Source organism: Amblyomma mixtum, chromosome 9 (assembly GCF_055824585.1).
Source record: "Amblyomma mixtum isolate Tamu chromosome 9, ASM5582458v1, whole genome shotgun sequence".
NCBI classification, from domain to species: Eukaryota; Metazoa; Arthropoda; class Arachnida; order Ixodida; family Ixodidae; genus Amblyomma; species Amblyomma mixtum.
In genome coordinates, this window is record NC_143020.1 from 70,392,691 (window position 1) to 70,412,523 (window position 19,833).

Below are 19,833 nucleotides of genomic sequence, written 5' to 3' on the forward strand. Positions count from 1 at the left end.
CGTCTAAATGGCCTTTTGGCCTCAAATTACTCCAGACCAATCAGATTAGGTGTACAACGACATTTTATCATCCTCTGTCCCGTGGTTGCGTTTTCCCGCAATTCTGACGTCTAGTCCTGTCTTCATGTCGTCGCACTATATCGACGTCCGCCACTATTTTGACATCTAAGTGACATTTTTGGGTCTAATTAATTAACTAATTTTTCCACATCGACCAAACTTTGACGTGCATCATCATCACATCATCTTCTTTCACATACAATCATTCTTTTTCGCTTAACTCTCACACTAGCGGAGAAATCGCTGCCGACACGTTTTGTGGACACGAAATCGTCGACACAGCCAAGTAATGCTTTCGCATTAATAAAAATCAATAATCAAACCGCAAAAGAGTGGGGATCGAGACATTTCATTCACATCGCAAAAGTTACAGCGCTCCAAGGAGCATCGGCCGAAACGGAAGTAAAGACGACACTTCAAGCAAAAACAGCCGTAAAAAATTACGGGCTTTCGCCTTCGGCGGTCCGTATAGATTTTGCGATGTTTTAACAGTATATATGCTCAAAAATTTCAAATCTATTGCCGCTCAATATTTTTCATGATAGATATCAAAATATTAAAAAAAAATACTGACAAAGATGGCAAAGACTGGCCCCGTTTTCCTGCATGATTTGTTGTCTGTAATGCGCCGCAATGTCTAACGCTACAGAGAGCCAACAACTTCTTTTTAATTCTTTTGTCATTTGCTTACAAAGCTGTTTGCTGTGCGCTCGGTGGAGCCTGTCAAGCCGCCATAATTTTCGCCCGCTCGCTCTTTTTCCTTTTTTCCCCTTTGTTCCCCTCCCCAAGTGTAGGGTAGCCACCTGGGCATCGCCTGGTTAACCTCCCTGCCTTTCCGTCCATTTCTCTCTCTCTCTCTGCTATCGCGTACTTTAGCTTTTACGGTCCAGTAAAGAAATGCACCCCAACAAAAAGTTTTATGCAGCAATACCTGCCGCTCAGTCGATTTCGACAGAAAAGCAGGAGGTAATATGACGGAGCGTAACTATATGCTCGGCAAATGACGTCACACAAGCTTTGCGCTGATGTCACAGTAACAGTAAAAAAAATGCCCCCCCCCCCCCCCCCCTCACTCCAGTTGACGCTTTAGCCGCACATGGAGAAATTTCCCTCCATCAGAACTTTACGTCTGAGCTAATCGCGGGTTCTGCTATGCGCGCATGCGCAGTTGTGATGGCGCAGTTACAACTTTAGTAACACCCGACGGCTGGCCACCAGCCGCTTGCCTAATTTCTCTTTCTGCCAATGCGTGAATGCTAATCGATGTTCGCTAGTGCAAAAAATGCCTTACCGAAAACAGAACACTCTACGCGCTGACAACTGCAGCAACTTCCCAACCACTAGTGGCTTCAACGTGAGCGGTTCCGAACTCGCGAAACGGTGCTCGTTGCGACAGCTGTGCAACTGATCATCTGAGCACAGCTGAGCGCTTGCAGCGGCATCGTACAGCAATGCACCGAGCACAAGACCTACAAAGCCAAAACGTCTTTGGTCAGAAAACCAGTACGGGAGAGCGCGCGGCGTTCGCTATCAGGATCCTAATCATCCCCACACACGCAATAAAAGTTAGTTGCAGGACGAAGGCTATCTAGTTAGGCTTGTGATCTATAGTTATCTGTAGTTATCCCAGTGATCTATTCCGCCCTGTCTTCTCCCAAACGCGTTGCCACCATCAGAAAGAATCTCTAAAGTGCGCCACTGCACGTGATTCTCAACTGCACCTGTTTCATTTCTCTTGGTATCCATGCAGTCACTGTAACAGATCATGTTATCTCTCCAGGGCACATTACGCGTCCTGCTCCAGGACACATTTTGTTTGCCATCCATCTCTCCAGGGATATTGACAAACTCGCGTTTGTCTTCCAATATGACCTGCTTCCAGGGTTTGCTCTACTGACCTCTGCAGACCGCCAGGTTTGCGCCCCAAACGTGACTGCATTCATTCATTCATTCATTCATTCATTCATTCATTCATTCATTCATTCATTCATTCATTCATTGATTCACGAATCTTTATTTATAAGGACGGTCTGAGAGAGCGCCGTTACATTCTTTCCACTAAAGGGACATTGGTAGGCTGCAGTTCCCGCATTGCAACCCGTTTTTTTATTATCCCGATAATCTTCGTTGGGAAACAAACATTACTTGATCGTTTGCCCTGTGTACAGGCCTTTGTCCAGAAGTAGAAAGGCCATGGGCGTCCGGAGGGGGGGGCAAGGGGGGGCGGCTGCACCCCCCTGGAAAATCACTCCCTCGAACCGTGAGTGATGGCCGCACGCCAGGGGCGGTGGTGCGCTCAGCCAAAAGGGTAAAAGCAGTCCCGCTTCCACGCTTTGGGTCACATCTGCGAAATGCCGCGTCCGGGCACGCGTCTTTACGCCGTTTTCAAACCACACCATCGTTAGCTCTGTTGAAGGCCGACCTGTTGCAGACATACAGCGGCACCGGCGAGCATGTGTTTCGAGCCGCCTTGAGATGGGTGTCTGTTTCGATCTCTAGAGAGATAGCGACACGGAGGCAGACAGTGCACGGGGCATCTTGTTTTCGCCTTCGTTACGCCGGCCACCGATGAACTCTTCAGGAGGGAAGGACAAATCAGCCGTGTCCACCCCGCTTTGTCGGGCTGCTCAGGGGCAAGCGGGCGATGAGTTGGCGCCGCCGCTCGCTGTCTCCTCCGATCCACGGGAGAGCGCAGTTCGGTAGAAGCGCAGCTTTCAGAATCTTCGGCAAAGGGGATTAGCTGCTTTTGTTCACGGCGACGCAGTCTCTAGAGGCGCCCCCACACCAGCGTTCCTTGCGTCTTCTCCGAAAACCAGCGCCTTTGGTCAACGCAGCCCGATGGCGCCTGCCTGGCTCGCCTGTCACCTCTGGCTGGGTCTCAAATCACAACAGCGCCCATGTACTTTGCGATGTCAGTGCATGGTAAAGAGACCCAGGTGGTCGACATTATCCGGAACTCTGTACTACTCCGTCCCTCATAGCCTTAGTCGTTTTGGGGCTCTGAACCCCATAAAAACACACAAAACAAATTTTCCGACCGGAGTGGCGAGTGTCCCTTCCCCTCGGAAGTCACGCGGAAGTAAGCCCTTGCACGTGTGCGCGCCGCTGTGTTTGTACTTCGGTGTTTTTAGTGGCCGGTTGTCAACGAAGCTGAAAACAACCGAGACAGCGGACGAGAAAACGACGAGCGGCGAGCAGTGTGTGTGCGGTTGCTCGACTGTGCGGATGCGCGAGCAAGATGGAGCGAGGTGTATGAAGCTGCGAGCGTGCACTTTTCTTGTAAATAAGTTTTCGTTGTATATATAGTCATCTTTTGTTTTCAACGTACGCGTTCAACCGTTTTTCCAATCAATGTGTATGATGAGTGTGCACCGAGAGCGTGTAATGAAGCACAGAAATGAATTTATCACCCGTGTAATCACGCAATTCGCCCAGAAAAATCCGAGGCGCCTACAGTTGCTGTTCAAGGAAGACTGACTGAGTGACTGTAGTTGCGTGTTTGTGACCATATTGTGCTGTGTGCTGGTCATCAATCCGGGTGAGTCGAGAACCCGTATGCAGCAAGACTGAGCACTCTTCTCCACGAAGTGACAGTATATTTTTGCATTTTTTATTAATTTTGATTGTTTCTTCGTTGATAAACTCCAATGTATCTCTCCTAGCCACGCTTTAATTTGCTGTTTGTAATTTTTCTTTCATGTGTGTATTTAACTTATTTTTTATTTATATATAAATAAATAAAATTACTCCGCAAATAGTGCCTTTTTGCTACGAACATACCCCCCCCCCCCCCTCCGGCGCCAACAACCAATGGGGCCCCCCCCTGCAAAAAATTCTGCGGACGCCCTTGAGAAAGGCCTGGACATAGTTGAAGCCTGTTTCCTGGACGAAAGCCCCAGCGTGGCTCATGATGATGTTGACGTACAGGCTACGTACAGTGAGAGCAACTTGTCATGGCAGGATCTCCCGTGGATGCCTAGCTCACACACAGTTTCTCGCTGTTTCCAGGAGTTCAGTACCTATTTCAATCGAAGTATACTGTGCATTTGCAAGGATTCTGAAAAGCCTTCACCATATTTTCCATCTTAATATATTCTACTCTGCGTTTCAAGGCCCCCGACCACTTGCTGCAATGAATTCATTTCTTGGTTAGTTTAACAGGATGATGCACCAGTAATGTCATCACTGTAGACGACTAAGCAGCGATAACTGACGGATTGGTTGTGTGTCCGCTTCCCTAACAGGAACTTTTTTCTCTGCTCTTAAGAACAGCGCATGACAGAAGCGAACAGTCACCGGAACCACAAAGCATCGGGGATGTTTTGTTTTGTTTTTTCTGCAATTTGTGGTGTTGATTACAGTGGCTATTGTGCAGTTTTTGCAGCCATTCCAAACATACAAACATGCGTTTCGTCGGCGCCTTCATTACAAACTACCTCCATGACTTCCAACCTTTCCACTGAATCGGATGCTTTCTTTTTTTCTTTTTTTTTGAGCAATGAAAGTCATACAAAAAAGAGCTTCCCGTAAGCCAACGAGCGTACGTTATTCTGAGCTCAATGTTCATATTAGAAAGTGCAATTTGAAACTGGAACAGGGTCTTAGAAGGCAAAAAAAAATTTGGACAACGTCAGATATTGACAGTCCTTTTCCCGAATGCGCACTTTGGGTATAAGCTGAAATGTATACCAGGCGAAACAACGGAGAACACTTCTCATAACCTAGAGTGAGTAACTACTCCCTAAATGAACTCTTACCAACACCCTTAATTCGTGATGTAACACCGACGCGTAAAACCAGCGGGGTGTCACGTACGTCATCTACGCGTCACTTCATGTCAAAGTTCAATGAGGTCTCTTGCCCATGAGCGAATGTAGAAACGCTAAGAGGAGTATTCATTATAAAATGTTCGCGCCTCAAACGTACCATCGTCAGAGCACGGCCACAGAGTTCACCAAGAAGGAAAACTCATGCCGACTACTTGAGCACCTGAGTGCCTCGAAACAATTGTAATGACAAAGTGCATGACAACGGCATCAGTGATTGTCTGAGAAGTGGTGCGTCCTAACATTAGAGCAAACTGAGCTGTTCCACCTGTTCACGACTACGGAGGTCCAATACCCCCTCTCCCTTTCCCATTCTAATTCTGAACTAAGTAATTAAACGAGAAGAAATGAATAAAAGAAAAAGATTCAAAGACGTTTCACGAACGAGCTCTAGTAGAGCATAACAAATTGCGTGACAAGAACTTACTTTAACTATGCACTGGACGGTGGAAAGCGGATACACAGACCATTTCCACACTGTATTCATAGTTGATGAACCACGCTTAAGCGACCCATCGCGCGTTTCCGATCAACGTCATGCGTGCACGCGATGCATGCAGTCAGGCGACTGGCACATGTCACAGCGTGGCTGAAGTTTCGGAGGCAATGAAGCAGAGGTGCTGAACGACTTGACAGCACTGTCACGCGCGACATACGACAGCACGCCGCACTAGATTTGTTACACGAACAATGCACCCAAGCGTAGCGCGAAGTCTCGCTGCACGGCACGGTCGATCGTCGATCGGTCCGGCGAAATTCGACACCTGGGTCGCGCAGATCTCGTTGTCCGCGTGACGAGATTAGCAAATACGGTCGCAAATGCGCTTGGCAGCGCGGCTGTCAAGCATCGATCTCTATCGCCACTGAAAGAGAGCGCGGCCGGGTGGAGCAAAAGAAAAAAAAAAGGGTCTGGCGAGCCCAGGCGGTACGGGTTGCAAGACGCCGCAAAGACGGAAAAAGCAAACTGACCACTGCAAGCAAGCTCTTGACGACGTACCGTTATAGTGGGCTCCTCCTCTGGGATGCTCTCTCGGTGATCAACGGCGCACAGCTGCCTGTTCTCGCTTTCACTGACGGAAGAAGCACGTCCTCAGCTGTTAAGACGACGGGCCAGCTCGGCCGTACCGTGGGCTTTCCTGCCGACATTCGCCGACGCACGCGCTGCTTGGGGCCCGGGCCGCGAGCCCTTGCGTCATTCTGCAGGAGCTTTGAACCAGGGCTCAGCAGAGCAGGTGCAACGAACGGCGGGTGAGCGGTCCGTGACACGCGAACAGGACGCACACGCTGCCGAGCGAAATAAGTGCAAGCCTGCTCGCTGCACTGACTGCACTTGGCGGCGGACAGACGCGCTCGCTGCTTTTTGGAGCGCAGGAGCGGTGCTGCCATCTGCGGGCGCGCAAGGTCGTACAAAATGAAAGAAAGTACAGCCTCCGAAATGCCCACACAACGCCGTTTTGAGGATTTTTGAGACGAGTCTACATTCGTGGCCTCCGAAATCAACGACAAGCGTTGGCAATCGAAGTTCTGCACATTGAACACAAATGGATCCTACCATAGGATCCTACGCATTGGTACTGTAGCATTGGGATGGCTTTCACTTCACGCAGGAATTCCACGGGAGGTGAAGCTTGACACGTGACCTGGCAGACGGCGCGCGATTTGAATGGAGCGGTAGTTCTGCAGATTAGCTTTGTTGTGCAGTCATGTGCGAAGGACGACTACAACTGCTACAAGATTCACAAACGAGAATCAAGCTCTGTAGCAAAAAGAATGCGTTCTGGAAACTAATTCTTAATCGCGCAGTTTTTCTATAACTTGAAAGGTGAATGAATATGTGTACAGTATCGACAAATTGCAGTTCTAACGTCTTGCTGAATACAATTTGCGTCGTAGGATATGCCTATGAATGGAGCACAGTACGCGCAAAGCAAAATTATTACAGCATCGTATCAGGCACCTTGATGTAAAGTATACTCCTCTGACATGCTTCATGGACGCGATATAAAAAGCCTCAAGCTGAAAACTCTGGTAAGCATATTATTCTGTAGAAGAAGCAGATCTTTTAATGAGGGCGAAGATAGGGTGCATAAACGTTGCGCGCGCCTGGTTGTTGAGCTGACCCTGCACGAAGCTATATTTAAGAGTCAAGCTTCACAACAATATTAAGCTCCTTTTATGCATAAAGTTGTGACCTGCGATGTCTAGCTAGCTAGCAGGCTCACGTACACAGAAAACTGGCTGTCCTTTCGGACAATCCAGCACGCCGTTCCTAGGTTAGTAGCTGTGCTTGAGAGAGTTGGTAAATATGCTGCTGGCGTGGCATATTTTTGCTGCTGCTGCTTTTGCCGCGGCGCAATTAGAAGTTTTTACCGTACTGGAGAAATGTCGGTAGAAATGCCTTTTAGAAATACCGTCCCAATATCGGCACAGGCAACGAGAAACGCCGTAGTGGAGGTAATATCCGACCATCCGAGGATAGGTGTAACGTTAGGAGATCGGAAGAGGGCGGAGTGGGTGAGGGAACAAACGCGGGTTAATGACATCTTAGTTGAAATCAAGAGGAAGAAATGGGCTTGGGCAGGGCATGTAATGCGAAGGCAAGATTTAAGGGTAACGGAGTGGATTCCAAGAGAAAGCAAACGTAGCAGGGGACGGCAGAAAGTTAGGTGGGCGGATGAGATTAAGAAGTTTGCGGGAATACGGTGGCCACAACTGGCGAAGGAGAGGGTTAATTGGAGAGACATGGGAGAGGCCTTTGCCCTGCAGTGGGTGTAGTCAGGCTGATGATGATGATGACCATACTGGAGACGTACACCGGTCTACGCCTCCCGCGCACGCGCAGTGACATGCAAGCGGGCATGCGGGACCACTGCGCGTGCGCAGGAGTCTCCGGTACGCTAATGTCGGTAGAAATACCTTTTAGAAATACCGTCCCAATATCGGCACAGGCAACGAGAAACGCCGTAGTGGAGGTAATATCCGACCATCCGAGGTTATTTGTAACGTGCCACTGACACCACACAGAAGCTGATACACGCGTCTCTATATCTAACATTTCGCCTCCATCGAAATGCGACCGCCTCGGCCGGGATCGAACACTCGCCCTTCAGGTAAGCAGAACCATAACCGCCGCGACACAACGGCGGCTCCCGAAAAAAAGAAAAACAGTTCCGCTGTACTGATCGTGCGCTACCTCGGACTATTTGGATGGTTAGTTTACGGTGGTAAAGACACATTTCTGGGCCTGAGGGAAATTTAAAAGCTCAACAAGTTTACACATTCTTTTTTCCTGCCGAACTGCTTGTCGTTGAACTACACCAGCGCTTGTGAAAAAAAAAATACCAAAGAGGCCTATTAGAGAAAGATGAAATTACGATGGTCTAATTAATGGTAATATTCTACGCATGGGGAGCGTTTTCCGTCCGCCAGCACTTAAAATAAGCGGGGCAAGTGTCCCGCTGCCCTGGAGTGTGTTGAAGGTTACAGCTACCAAAAGTGTTTTCCCATTTCAGACTGAAAACTGTTTGCAACCTGTCATCATAAATCCTAACGCAGAGTCCCTCAACAAGCAATATATAACCGAATTTTTTAAAAACTTCCAAAAATGTTTTACCGATCATGCAATAGCAACTTGGTATTGCAAGACACAAGCAGTAATCCTACAGGGCACTGAAATGGCTCCGCTCCAGAGGGCAGTGTACAGCATCATGGATGCATCCACACTAGTTTTTATCTCGAATATGTCAACTATTGAGAACTTCCCAACAAACACAAAACCTCCTCAGAAACTCCAAAAAAGGATGGAATGTCCCAGTCCCAGTACAACGTTTATCAAACGTTTCCAGACCATGAGGCACGACATAGAAACACAAGCAAAAAGGCAGTGCTCCCACTAAAGGTCTAGAAACGTTTTTTCTGGAGTGTTAAGCAGCAACAAAAGCGAGTTAATGCATTTTCGTCCCAGAAATGTAACTAGGCATAACGTTTTGGGACCAATGATTTTCAACAAGAAATAAAAATCGACTGCTCGCGCTCTCTTTTCTCTCTCCTTCGCGCCACAAGCTGCGGGGAGAGAAGGTTTTGCTCTTGCACTCGTCGTTTTGAGAGATGAAACGGCAGTCTCATTCGAACAGCCGAAGGAAGCGGTTAACCCCGCATATCTCTCGGTGCATGCGTTTCTCGCACGTGGGCCGTCGGCTCCATTGCAGGCAGGCGTTTTTCATCGCGCCGCCGGCAGCGGCGGTCAACATCTTTCCCGTCTTCTAGCGTTTTCCCAGCTTGCGCCCAACTTCAAAATTGTGTGGTAGTCCCTCCAAGCGTCTCCGACTATCGGCACTCCTCGCTGCGCCGCTGTCTAGCAGAAGTGCGGTAATGGCCTCCCGTCGCTCGCCCGGCTTCCTCGCTGGACGGACGCCATTTTGCGCACGCTTATTCGCGCTGCCCCAGACGTTCGAGCACAAGCCCCAGCGCGCGGCAGTTCTTGCTCTCGTCACTGCGCCAACTGGGCTGTCGTGCACTTCGTAGCTACGGATTCACGGAGTTTTCCCGCGCACCTCGGCGTGCCCACACCATTCCTTTTGGAACTGATGCCGCGGCTGCGCATCGCAAGTCCTTTGCGCAGCTCCACGGCCCTACTGATGCCGCTGTTCGAGGCGGCGTTCGTGGCAGCGGAGTTCGTGGCAATAGGTGACTCCTCGCACGCACCCTGCATTCCTCAGCGCCTCCGACGACTGCAGCACGTTGGTGGTGGCAGCGTGGCCGTCTACTACGGTCTGAGGCGGGAAGGACCTTCCGAGACCCACCACTCTCTTTCTGCGAGTGCCCATGGATTAGCCTGCTCTACCAACTTCGCCACCGCGCAGCCATCCTGCCGCAGCGGTATAGTTTGTGCAGTGTTCGCGTGGTTATATTGACTCTCTCCCACTGGATTAATCGTGCCTTGATCTCGACTCCCACGCTGGACTGTGCCGCATGCGCGGTCTGCCGCACCATGGATGCAGCGCGCCACCGCACGTACTACCTGAGCACGTTCACCTTCCCGCCTGGCTCCAAGCAGTCTTATCCCCACACTTAGTCACAAGAAAATAAAACTCCCAGAATCGTTACGAGGCGTAGTTTGAGCGTTCGCTGTGCTGTGAGAAGGCGCAGGACAGAAGCCTGCGTTTAATTTATGGTTTCAGCTGTTGCAGCCTTGTATTTCATCCCTGGGTTTCCGTAGGCAACGTCGTCAAGGTATGTTATTTTAATTATTTATTTAATTTATTTATTTAAGCATACTGCAGGCCCTTTTCGCATTTTTTTTTATTTTCGCCTAGTAGAACTAATATTTTTTTTCTGTTTTGATAACACGTCGCTGAAGCTTGCTCCGAGTGTCTAAGCGTGAGTGGGGTTTCAACTTGAAGAAAATCCGTGACCTGAAACTGCGTGTCTGCAGCGTACGCCCATCTCGTCTTTTCTTTTGTCACCGAAGTTGCTCTTTACATACGTTTGCTTTTGCATGTGCATATCTGCTTTTGAAGCCCTTAGAATGCTCGTTTAAGGTGCATCAACTTTCAGCCTGTATTCTGTTTTACTTGCTTCATATTGCAGATTTCTCAGGGCTGGAGAAAAAAGTGGCCATCATATGCATACGGCGCCGTAGTGTCATGTACACTGTGTATTAAATGGTGCATACGTTTGCGTCTGCTGTTTGTATTCATTCAGATTTGCGCCGTTGAACGTAAGTTTTTCGGCACGGACTTTCAATTCGGTCTGTATTGTTTTTCTTTTACTGAAACATGAATGCATTTTGATTGTGGTGGTGTATGGTGCGGTCGCCGGCATGGACGACAGGATGCAATTCGTGCTAAGAGCACACCTAGTAAACTGAAATTACTTCTGTATGGCGCTGCTATTTGCTCTTATATGAGCCAAATCGGGTGACTTTTTGAGTTCATATTTCCTTTGTGTGCAAAATGCTAGGACATTTCACGTAAACGGATAAGTGCAGAACGGCCGAGCCAGCACGCATTCAGACGAGTGGAAAGGTGGATTACACCACCTGTAACGTAAGTATGCACCTGAAATTTGGCACATATGTGCGCTTGGATGCCTGCAGGCTGCACGAAAAATGAGGAATAATTTTATTGAACCAGAGCCGAGAAATCGAGCATTAACCTTTTGGGGCTTTCCATGGGACGCACAACTTTTTGGACATTGCTAGTTGTCCGGACGTTTTTTAGATGTGTTCGGGAAAAATGAGCACCTCCTTGGGAGATGCCAGATGTCCCGATGGGTCATTTTTGGGAGATTTTGAGGAGGTTTTGTGTTTGTTGGGTTTGCATCATGTTTTGGCCTTGGTAATGTATCGCATCAAGCAGATAACAGATTATGGCGCAGTACTACTTCAGAGGTACAGCTGCAACGGAAAAAGATTAGCACAAGTGACTCATGACAGGAGCGGAAAAATTGCGAGACGCGGCGCTATTGTAGCCGTATGCGCAGATAGCGAGAGTGCCTGGCACATTCCACTTTCCAGAGTGGAGGTGGCCGACAGAAAGCAGCCCAAAGCAGCCCATCCGAAAGCAGGCACTGCCACACATTATTTTTCACAGTGCGTCCCCACTTTTGACAGTGCTTCCCCAGTACATTTAAAAAAAAAAAACGGTGATAAAGATAACTTTGCTCTCCACGCCAGCGCAAAAAAAAATAAATAAAACGAGAGTATGTGCTTAGCCGTGTTAGCACATAGTTTGGCTGATAAGACATGCATCTACAGGCGTTCGTTTAAGATGTGGCATTTCTGATGGGCGAATGTCTATTTATTTATTTGTGACGCTGAGTGTGCCGCGCGGCATAAAACGTGGTGTTAGTGACTAACGGTAGAATATCTTACAAAAACGCATGAAGCCCGGTGGGTTGCTTTCTGCCGGTCACCCCCGCTTTAGGAAATGGAATGTTCCTCGCACTCTCGCTATCAGTGTACTCGGCAACAATAGCGCCGCGTGTCGCGATTTTTTCGGTCCGGTCATGATTCACTTGTGCCATTCTTTTTTCGTTGCAGCTGTACAGTAAGGCGAATTGTTATGGATATATGTTGCAAAGAGGCGGTACGAAATTGGGCCTTCTTGATATACTGGTCAATTTAAAGTTGTACACAGAGAGTGAAAACTGCTCGCAACTGCAGAGTTACTTGCATAAAATTACTTACAAGGTGTTTTTGGTCCACTAGCAGTTATTGCATACTGGCTTACCTTGCCATTTGCAAAGCTGGCATATTCAAGCCCCACAAATGAGCTCTCGCTGCAGTGAATGTCGCCCAAAGCACACCCACCAAGGTTTTACAGTAGATCACTTGCAATTCGCATTAAAATGTACGATACAAGCAGCGGCATTGAAGGAGTCTTTCTTGAGATGGCAATGCCTCTAAGGCGAGTGCCTCCCATTTACGATTTATGGAAATGTCTGAAAGAAGCACAAACCTATTTATATTGAACTGAAACAAAGCATTTGCAACTTATTATCCCTAAACAGTACGTAGTTATGTACCGAATGTTTCTCTGCAAGCAAAATCACTTCTCTGCTACTTTGTAGAACACAGCAGCCTGATGAGAACGCTCTTGGATAAAAAACAGAGCAAGCTCCCTGCCAGTTCATACGCTAAGAACTTCTTACCATGAAGTTTTCTTAAGAACACTCATGTTACATCACATTTTTACTATGTAATACCGCTGACGGAAGTTAACGGAAGATGACTATGCCAAAAGAATTTGGCTTATTTGCATCAAATATGATTCGCTATGGATTTAATGGTGCCTTGTATACCATGAAAGGTTATGCGCAAAAAAAAAAGACTACACGAAGACAGAAGACATGAAGGGACTAGCGCAATCCTGTCGTGCGCTCGTCCTGTCGTGTCGTCTTTTTTTGCACATAACCTTTCATGGCAATTCAAGTATCAAGCCAACTAGCCCAACAACATCCTGTGCCTTGTATAATTAACGCTCAAGATTATGCTGCATATACCTATTGCAGATTGTATGCAATGATAGCAACAAGACCAAATTTTTCGGTAACTGCAGTGGTGCAGACATGAGCAATATACGAGGGAACAAAATTTTTGCACAAAATTCAAAATTTTCTGGTTATTCCTCCACTAAATTTGAAAATGACTTTTGTATATTATGTACAAAGGAAAAATATAAAATGGAAAAAACTGTCCTCGTCACAGATAATTACGCAGTAACCAATAAATACATGCTCATTATTCCCTTTCATATTGGTCATGACTATACATTTATTTTGCTGAGATCATGACATTAGAAGAAGCATGCAAGAAAAGAAAGGCAAGTCAGGTGACCTTTCGCGACATGGCACAAAAGGTTCACCATATGACTCACCAAAAGAGAAGAGAGCAATCAGTGTGTTCAAACGTACTCTTTTAATATATACACAGGGCAGTGGGAAAAATGTACAGATGCTGCAAGATGGGACTCGATGGCCACTTCCTCCATTCTGTTCTATTCCCATTTTTTACAAAGAAAAAAAAAAAGGAGTCCGTAATCTTAATTGGCAGCTAACACTTTATATAAATATAAAGTGTGTTTGCATGGCACTGTATTTGAACAACAAAACACTTGTCCAAGAAAGCCAAGGTAACAAAATGGCAATTGAAAAACAACTAGATTGAACAATACTTGGAAGACAATGAGAGGAGAAAAATGGTAACGATATGTAGTTCAAGTGAACTAAGCTTAATCGACTAGTCGGGGGAAAAAAAAACCTCTCTGAAGGTACTGCAGTATCTACCCGCTCAAGGCAAGATTACTGTCCTTTATTTACACTCTCACATGCTAAAAAAAAATGGAAAAGTGGGCATCTGCCAAGAACTAATCTCAACACTGGAAGATGTCTGGAGCTCAAAAAATAAAAAATAAAAAACGAGCCAGCCAAGACGCGCCTAACTGCCATGCAATCACACGGTAGTTCACACAAAAACTGAACAGCAGTGGCGCAGCAGCAGTTGAGAGAGGTTCCTTAGGCTAGAAAGAAGTTCGGTATCACAGATGCACTTTGTTGAAGGCTTCGCCGCCGCCTGTCAATCATCCGCCGCTTGCTGAGGATGACGATGCATCTTCCACTTCACATCCACTTCTTTTTTTTTTTCTCTCTTCCCGTGGTGAGTCATCCAACCTAGGCTTCAGTTCGCCACCGCTCAAGCCATGAGCGCTTTGATTGTTCAAACGCACGCGCAGCGTTTTCTAGTTCCTATCCACAATCCAACTGTGAGCTGATGACGAAGACAATTCCCTTTCCCCTTTGCTGTCCATCATTCTTTTCTTTTTGTACTTTTTTGCAGCACAAAATTTGTGCGTTGAAGATGGAAGTAGAGGACGAGAAGCAGTGAAATCTCTCCTCTTAATTTCAAGACGGCAGACTTGCAAAATCGTTGCAAAGGAGAGCACAATGATGTGGATGTTGTGCCACAACTCTGAACTGATCGTTAGGCACGCAAGAAGTTGGAGACAAAAAGAAGAAAAAAAGAGCTCGAACATGCTAGAAAAGGTGTACAAGTTTGATCAGGCATGCACTCAAAGCAGTGAATTAAGTTAAGACAGAAAGGCCCCTACCACAAGGGCGTAGGCAAATGCTCAAGTATGCTTAAGAGATCCAGAAAGTAAACGGTGTTTCGAATGCCAAACTGCATTTCTGACTCTGGTGAACTGCCACACAATGGCAGAGGGAAGTGAAAACAAAAAAAAAAGCCATAATAAGAGAGGGGGAGGAATAGGAAGAGAGGAGGAGGAACACGAAGAACTGAGGACCACTGCCATAGTGAAACTGTGCGATAAGAGAGCGGCACGACCCATCAGTGAGGAGGTGAACATGTTCGAGAGGCAATGGAAAAAAAGGGGGGGGGGGGAGAGAGGCCAATAAGTGGCTAGGGGAGAGGGAAACGTCCCAAGAAGGTGGGAGGGGAGAGGGAGGGTTTTGGTGCTCACACCCGTGGCGTGTAAACGTACTTACAACAGCGGGTGTCGCGACACCCCAGACGACCCCCCACGTGTGGGACACCCGCTGGAGTCTGCAGCCCCTTTACGGCGGCAACAGGAAGAGGCCAAGGCGCTTCAGTGCGTCTTCTTCCGTGAGCTCTGAAATCGGCAAGACGATCACACGCCGCCACCTGAACAAGGGAAGCTCGTCCCGAGGTGCATGTTGGAAGGGACTCTGAAGCAGTCTTTGTTGAAGCAGCGTGCTTCCTTTAAGCAAAGCTGAAAGTTGGGCAAGTTGGATAACGTTCATGATGTAAAAATAGCGCATAAGGAACACAAGGGACGGAAAGGAAACGACACAGACAAGTGCTAACTCGCAACTGAGGTTTATTGCTGACACGCGCAATATAAGGTAGTCACTTTAAAAACATAAAAACAAAAACAACCACACGCAGTCCCTCCTTGAAAGACCAAGTCAGAGGGAAAAAAAGCGCTTGTCTGCGTCGTTTCTTTTCCGTCCCTTGTGTTCCTTGTGCGCTATTGTTACATCATGAGTGCTTCCTTTCCCTGTGAGGCAGGCCTTTGACCTGCTAGTGGGATGACTAGTGCTTGTATGATCATACATCATTATGTGATCACCTCTCCCGAAAAACTGCATAAGCTACACTGAACTTTCAGAAGGCCTCATGCACCTCATTCATTTCCAGTGCAGGCTGTAGACAGAACCAGTCATAAAACACATGCAAGAGAAGCCGTGATATTCAGGGCGGCTCAGCGGAAAGTATGAGGCAAGGCTGCCAAGTGTGCTTCAGAGTCCCTTTCTTTAAGGCAGGTCTAAGACATTAATCTTACGTGAAGCAAACATGGTACTCCACGCAATTCAATAAACCAGGCTGAAGCCAAAACTGTGTCTAACTAACGAAGACATGAAAGTTTGGTTTGGCTTTATGCGGTTTAGCATCCCGAAGTGACTGAGGCTATGAGGGACGCCATAGTGAAGGGCTCCAGAAATTTCGACCACCTGGGGTTCTTTAACAAGTACCGACACCGCATAGTACATGGGCCTCTAGAATTTCGCCTCCATCGAAATTCAACTGCTGCAGCAGGGATCAAACCCGCATCTTTCGGGTCAGCAGCCGAGTGCCTTAACCACTGAGCCACGCAGCGGCTAAGACATATAAGTGACAACCCTTAGTTTACACAATGTCGATAGTTTGGCGAGAAACAGTCATTCCTCAGCAGGGAGTTGCCCACTATTCCTGATGCCATCAGCGCCACAAAGAGAGAGGGATTTAAGAGAAAGACAGGTCGGCCTGAACGATCCTTATCTGGCCCACTACTCTGCACTGGGGATGGAAAAGAGGAGAAAGGGGGTCATGAAGAAACCTGGAAAACCTTCCTGCTAAAGCCACTGCCACTAAACAAGAAAGGCAAAATAGCATGCAAGAAAACCAGAGTCCCCATCTCTAGGCTCTCCAAAGAGTTCTTTGATCGTACCAGTTGCGAAACTGACATGACCAAGGGTCAGACTGGACAAAAACTCTGAGGTTAGCAGACTCTCACGACGCCTCTGAGCAGTAAAATCCAAGACTGCTGGTAAACCGTGCTTATGCCAGGCACCAGATTCAGTGAAACAGATGTACTAGCAACAAAAATGCATAGATTACAGAGTGTGACAGGTAATTTAAATGCCAAAACAAACTATACCTGTCATCACTCCTGAAGCTAATGACGATGAAAGAACTTTTACTTGCCGTTTCTAGCTGGTGCCTACACCTGCTGACCTTTGCAGTGGCCACACGGAATAGCCTGGTTTCAAAGTGCAGCTTCACAACTGGTATGATCAGGGAGCTCTTGACGTTAGGTGGAGACAAAGCTGCCATCGAGTACACACCACAAATCCCAGACAGCACCCATGACGGATGTCCACCCACCTTTGGCCAGAAAGCTGTCCAGGATCTCCTGGGCCCCGGGCACCTGGTACCTGGAGGCCGATTCGACCACCTTGTGGGCGTGCTCCACGTGACCCTGGGTCAGCTCGTAGATGAGGAACTACGTTGGCCGCAGGGGGGGGAATAAAGAAGAGGAGGCGCACAGGGAAAAGAATCCCCAGAAGAAAGGCACTAAGGGACATGGTAAGAGGGCTCAATATAAACCAGGCCTAATAGCACAAGCACACAACAAGGCGGTCGATTAAACAAGTTTGTGCATGCCAAGGGATAAGGAACAGCGCAATACCAGGCCACGTGAACAACAGCACTGACTGCCAACTGGGCTCTGCTGCGTTCTAAGTGTGTTTGGTTTTATGGTACATAACTGGCTAAGGCTATCACGTGCCAAAGTATTAAAACAAATGAACGCTGTGTTAGAAGAAACGAAGGTTTTTCGCAGCTGAACTCGTTTTCAAACGTCTCCTTCCTTTAGCAACAGGGAGAGACGTGCCCAACCTACAACTGCAAAGCAAAATCAGCGAGGGCAAAAAATAAAAAGCAAACCGTATTTACTCCTGTGGTAATAGGCACTGGGGCCACAGCTAGGGTGGAATGAAAGGCTGATGCCAGCCAGAGTGTTTCGCATTAACTGTGTGCAGGTGTGTGAGTTGCGTTGATGACACTACACTCACATTAGCACAACGCGTAAGCTCTAACGCAAGGGTTTTCCATCTTTTTCGGCCTCGGGGCAACCCTCAACAGCTTTCAAATGGTCCAAGGAACACCGCGTGTCTTGACTTCCATCCCTTCCTGCCTTACGTGCACATAAAATGTGCGCAAGCAGATGCATGGATGCTCAAGAAACGCCCACATTCAATTAATAGACTGGCTGAACAATGGAATAGTCTTCCCTGTACAGTGGAACAGCTAACCAATGAACAACTACATTGTGATTAGTCTGCAAATTTCGGCAAAAAGTAAAGTTGGGGGTTGAGGCACATATAAATTTAGGTGCTCAGGAGGAACCCAGAGCTTCCACAGAACCGCAGTTTAGAAACCATTGCTCTAGTGAATGCGTTTCGCAGTGTCTGAGTAGCAGTGTGCAGTAATTAGTCGTGGGGTGGGATGGTGGGGGATTGTGGGGTGGGTGTCGTGTGTGACGTACGGTCGCTCTCCCAGTCTCATTTCCCTAACTGCACCGCGGAGCAAGACGGTGAGCATGACAGAGGGAACAGATAAGGGAGAGAGTGCGAACAACTACATGATTTCACCACAGCTGTTGCTATACTAAGAACACTGCGACTAGCACCTCAGCAGAAGCAAGCGAGCTAGCAGCTAGACTCACGTGGCACCAGAGGTCGCAGTGGTACGGCATGCTCAGCACGGCAGCCTCAAAGAGTCGGTGTGCCTGCAAAAGAGGAACAGCGCACGACCCCGGGCCCCCCCAGAAAAACTCTAGCAGCTGGGTCCTGGGAAGGCGGCGGCCGGCACAAGGGTGGAAAGGAAACGCACCTCATAGCTGTCCCCTTCGGTGACGGCCAGCTGGATGCCACTGGGTCCACAAAGAACAGAGAAATGAGGAACAGAAGTCAGAGAAGCTCAAAGGAGGAATCACTAAAGAAAAGGCCACAAAGCCAAAGAAACCACAAAACTGCATGTCGTACTCCCAAATGCAGGAGAGATGCAGTAATTCCAGGCAAAGCCTAGGTCATTTCAACATTACAAATGGAGAAAACGAAAGTTGTTCCAAGTATACCTGTTGACAACCCATGAACACTGACAAAAAAAAAAAAAATCATGACACCAAATCAGTGCTTGGAAAAAGCTTTGCTTTCACCAAACAAAAGGTGCAGCTGTATTCCAATTATTGATGAACTGAAAGCAAATAGGGAAGCATACACAACGAAGGGCAGTGATAAAAAAGCAACAACACAAAGCCAGTAACGAAGCTTAATGTAAAACACTTCTTATACTAGAGAGTAAATGCAGTGTCTCTTTAACTGTGGAAAATCAGTACACCAGGCAGTCAAAGACACCCCATAGATTGAACATCAAGAAATGGGGGCATCACGTGCATCTTTAAATATATACAGTCGACGACCGATTTTTCGGACTCTCTAGGGACCGCGAAAACGACCGAAAAATCGGGCAGTCCGGAAAATCAAATTTCACCGAAAAAATCACGAACTTATTACCACTATGCCGGAGAAAGCGGCCAATTGTATTGCACACATTCTAAAGCTCCTCATGACTATATTTCGCCGCGCCAAATACCGGATAAACGCGTATAAGGGCCGCACTTTTTTTTTTCCTGATTCGAGGGCCAATTTTCGGGGTGCGGCCCATACACGCGATAAGCGAAAAACATTTTTTTTTTAAGTAAAAACACACCAACCAGGGAATGAGCGACATTTATTCTACGTTCAATCGTCACTCGCGAAGTACTTAGACTCCTGAGCTGGTGCTGCGCTCTGGTGCACGCTCATGCCAAAAGAAGCCGCGCAGCATGTCCGCTGTCAACGCGTAGCCGTTGTTCCGAAATTCCATCACATAGAGGAGCAGCTCTTCTTCCAGTTCGAGAAACTCGCACGGCTTGACTTGGAAAGCGCGCTTTTTGCAGCTTGTGTTTCTCTTTTGGTTGCACCATCATCGGACGCACTTCTCGGCCACGTCGAATTTCCCGCCTGCCGCACGCTTACCGACCGCGTTCGAGTGCTAACTCCCAGCCGTGTAGCTTAAGGTGCTTGCCCATCGCGCTAAAACTGTGAAGCTCGGCGGCAGCACGCGAAAGCCATTATCACGGCGAATGCGCTACCACGCATGCTAACACGCCACGAAAGGCTGGAGCTGGCGATACTGATGTCGATGTGAACAGCGGAAAATCGCGACCGAGAAAAATGTTGATAATGATCACGGCGCCATCCATAGACGGCACTTGGAAGCTCCGGTGCGCGCGCGTGGCCTCCGCGAACGGCGCAGCGCCGGAGCAGATCGCGGCCGCGATAAGATCCGGCGGCGCGCCCGAAGCGTGCTTCGATCGCGGAG

The 19,833-nt window shown here is 47.9% G+C and overlaps 2 protein-coding genes across 8 annotated transcripts in view; both read right to left on the reverse strand.

Annotated features, from left to right (window-relative positions):
* The window catches only part of disp (RND transporter family member dispatched), a 326,749-nt gene extending 320,543 nt beyond the window's left edge, over positions 1-6,206 (reverse strand). For all 3 annotated transcript variants that reach the window (XM_089560332.1, XM_089560331.1, XM_089560330.1), the window contains exon 1: positions 5,884-6,206. The gene's annotated coding sequence lies outside the window, so the exon portion shown is untranslated. The remainder of the gene's footprint in view (positions 1-5,883) is intronic.
* Positions 6,207-13,286: 7,080 nt separating this feature from the next.
* The window catches only part of LOC149329605 (uncharacterized), a 59,486-nt gene continuing 52,939 nt past the window's right edge, over positions 13,287-19,833 (reverse strand). For 2 of the 5 annotated variants that reach the window (XM_089560328.1, XM_089560327.1), the window contains exons 32-34: positions 18,301-18,340; positions 18,134-18,196; positions 15,023-16,909 (exon numbers count right to left, since the gene is read on the reverse strand). In XM_089560328.1, coding sequence (XP_089416454.1) covers positions 16,718-16,909; positions 18,134-18,196; positions 18,301-18,340 — 295 coding nt within the window. In that variant the 3' untranslated portion in view covers positions 15,023-16,717. The other 3 variants (XM_089560329.1, XR_016285586.1, XR_016285587.1) reach the window with 3 other exon arrangements.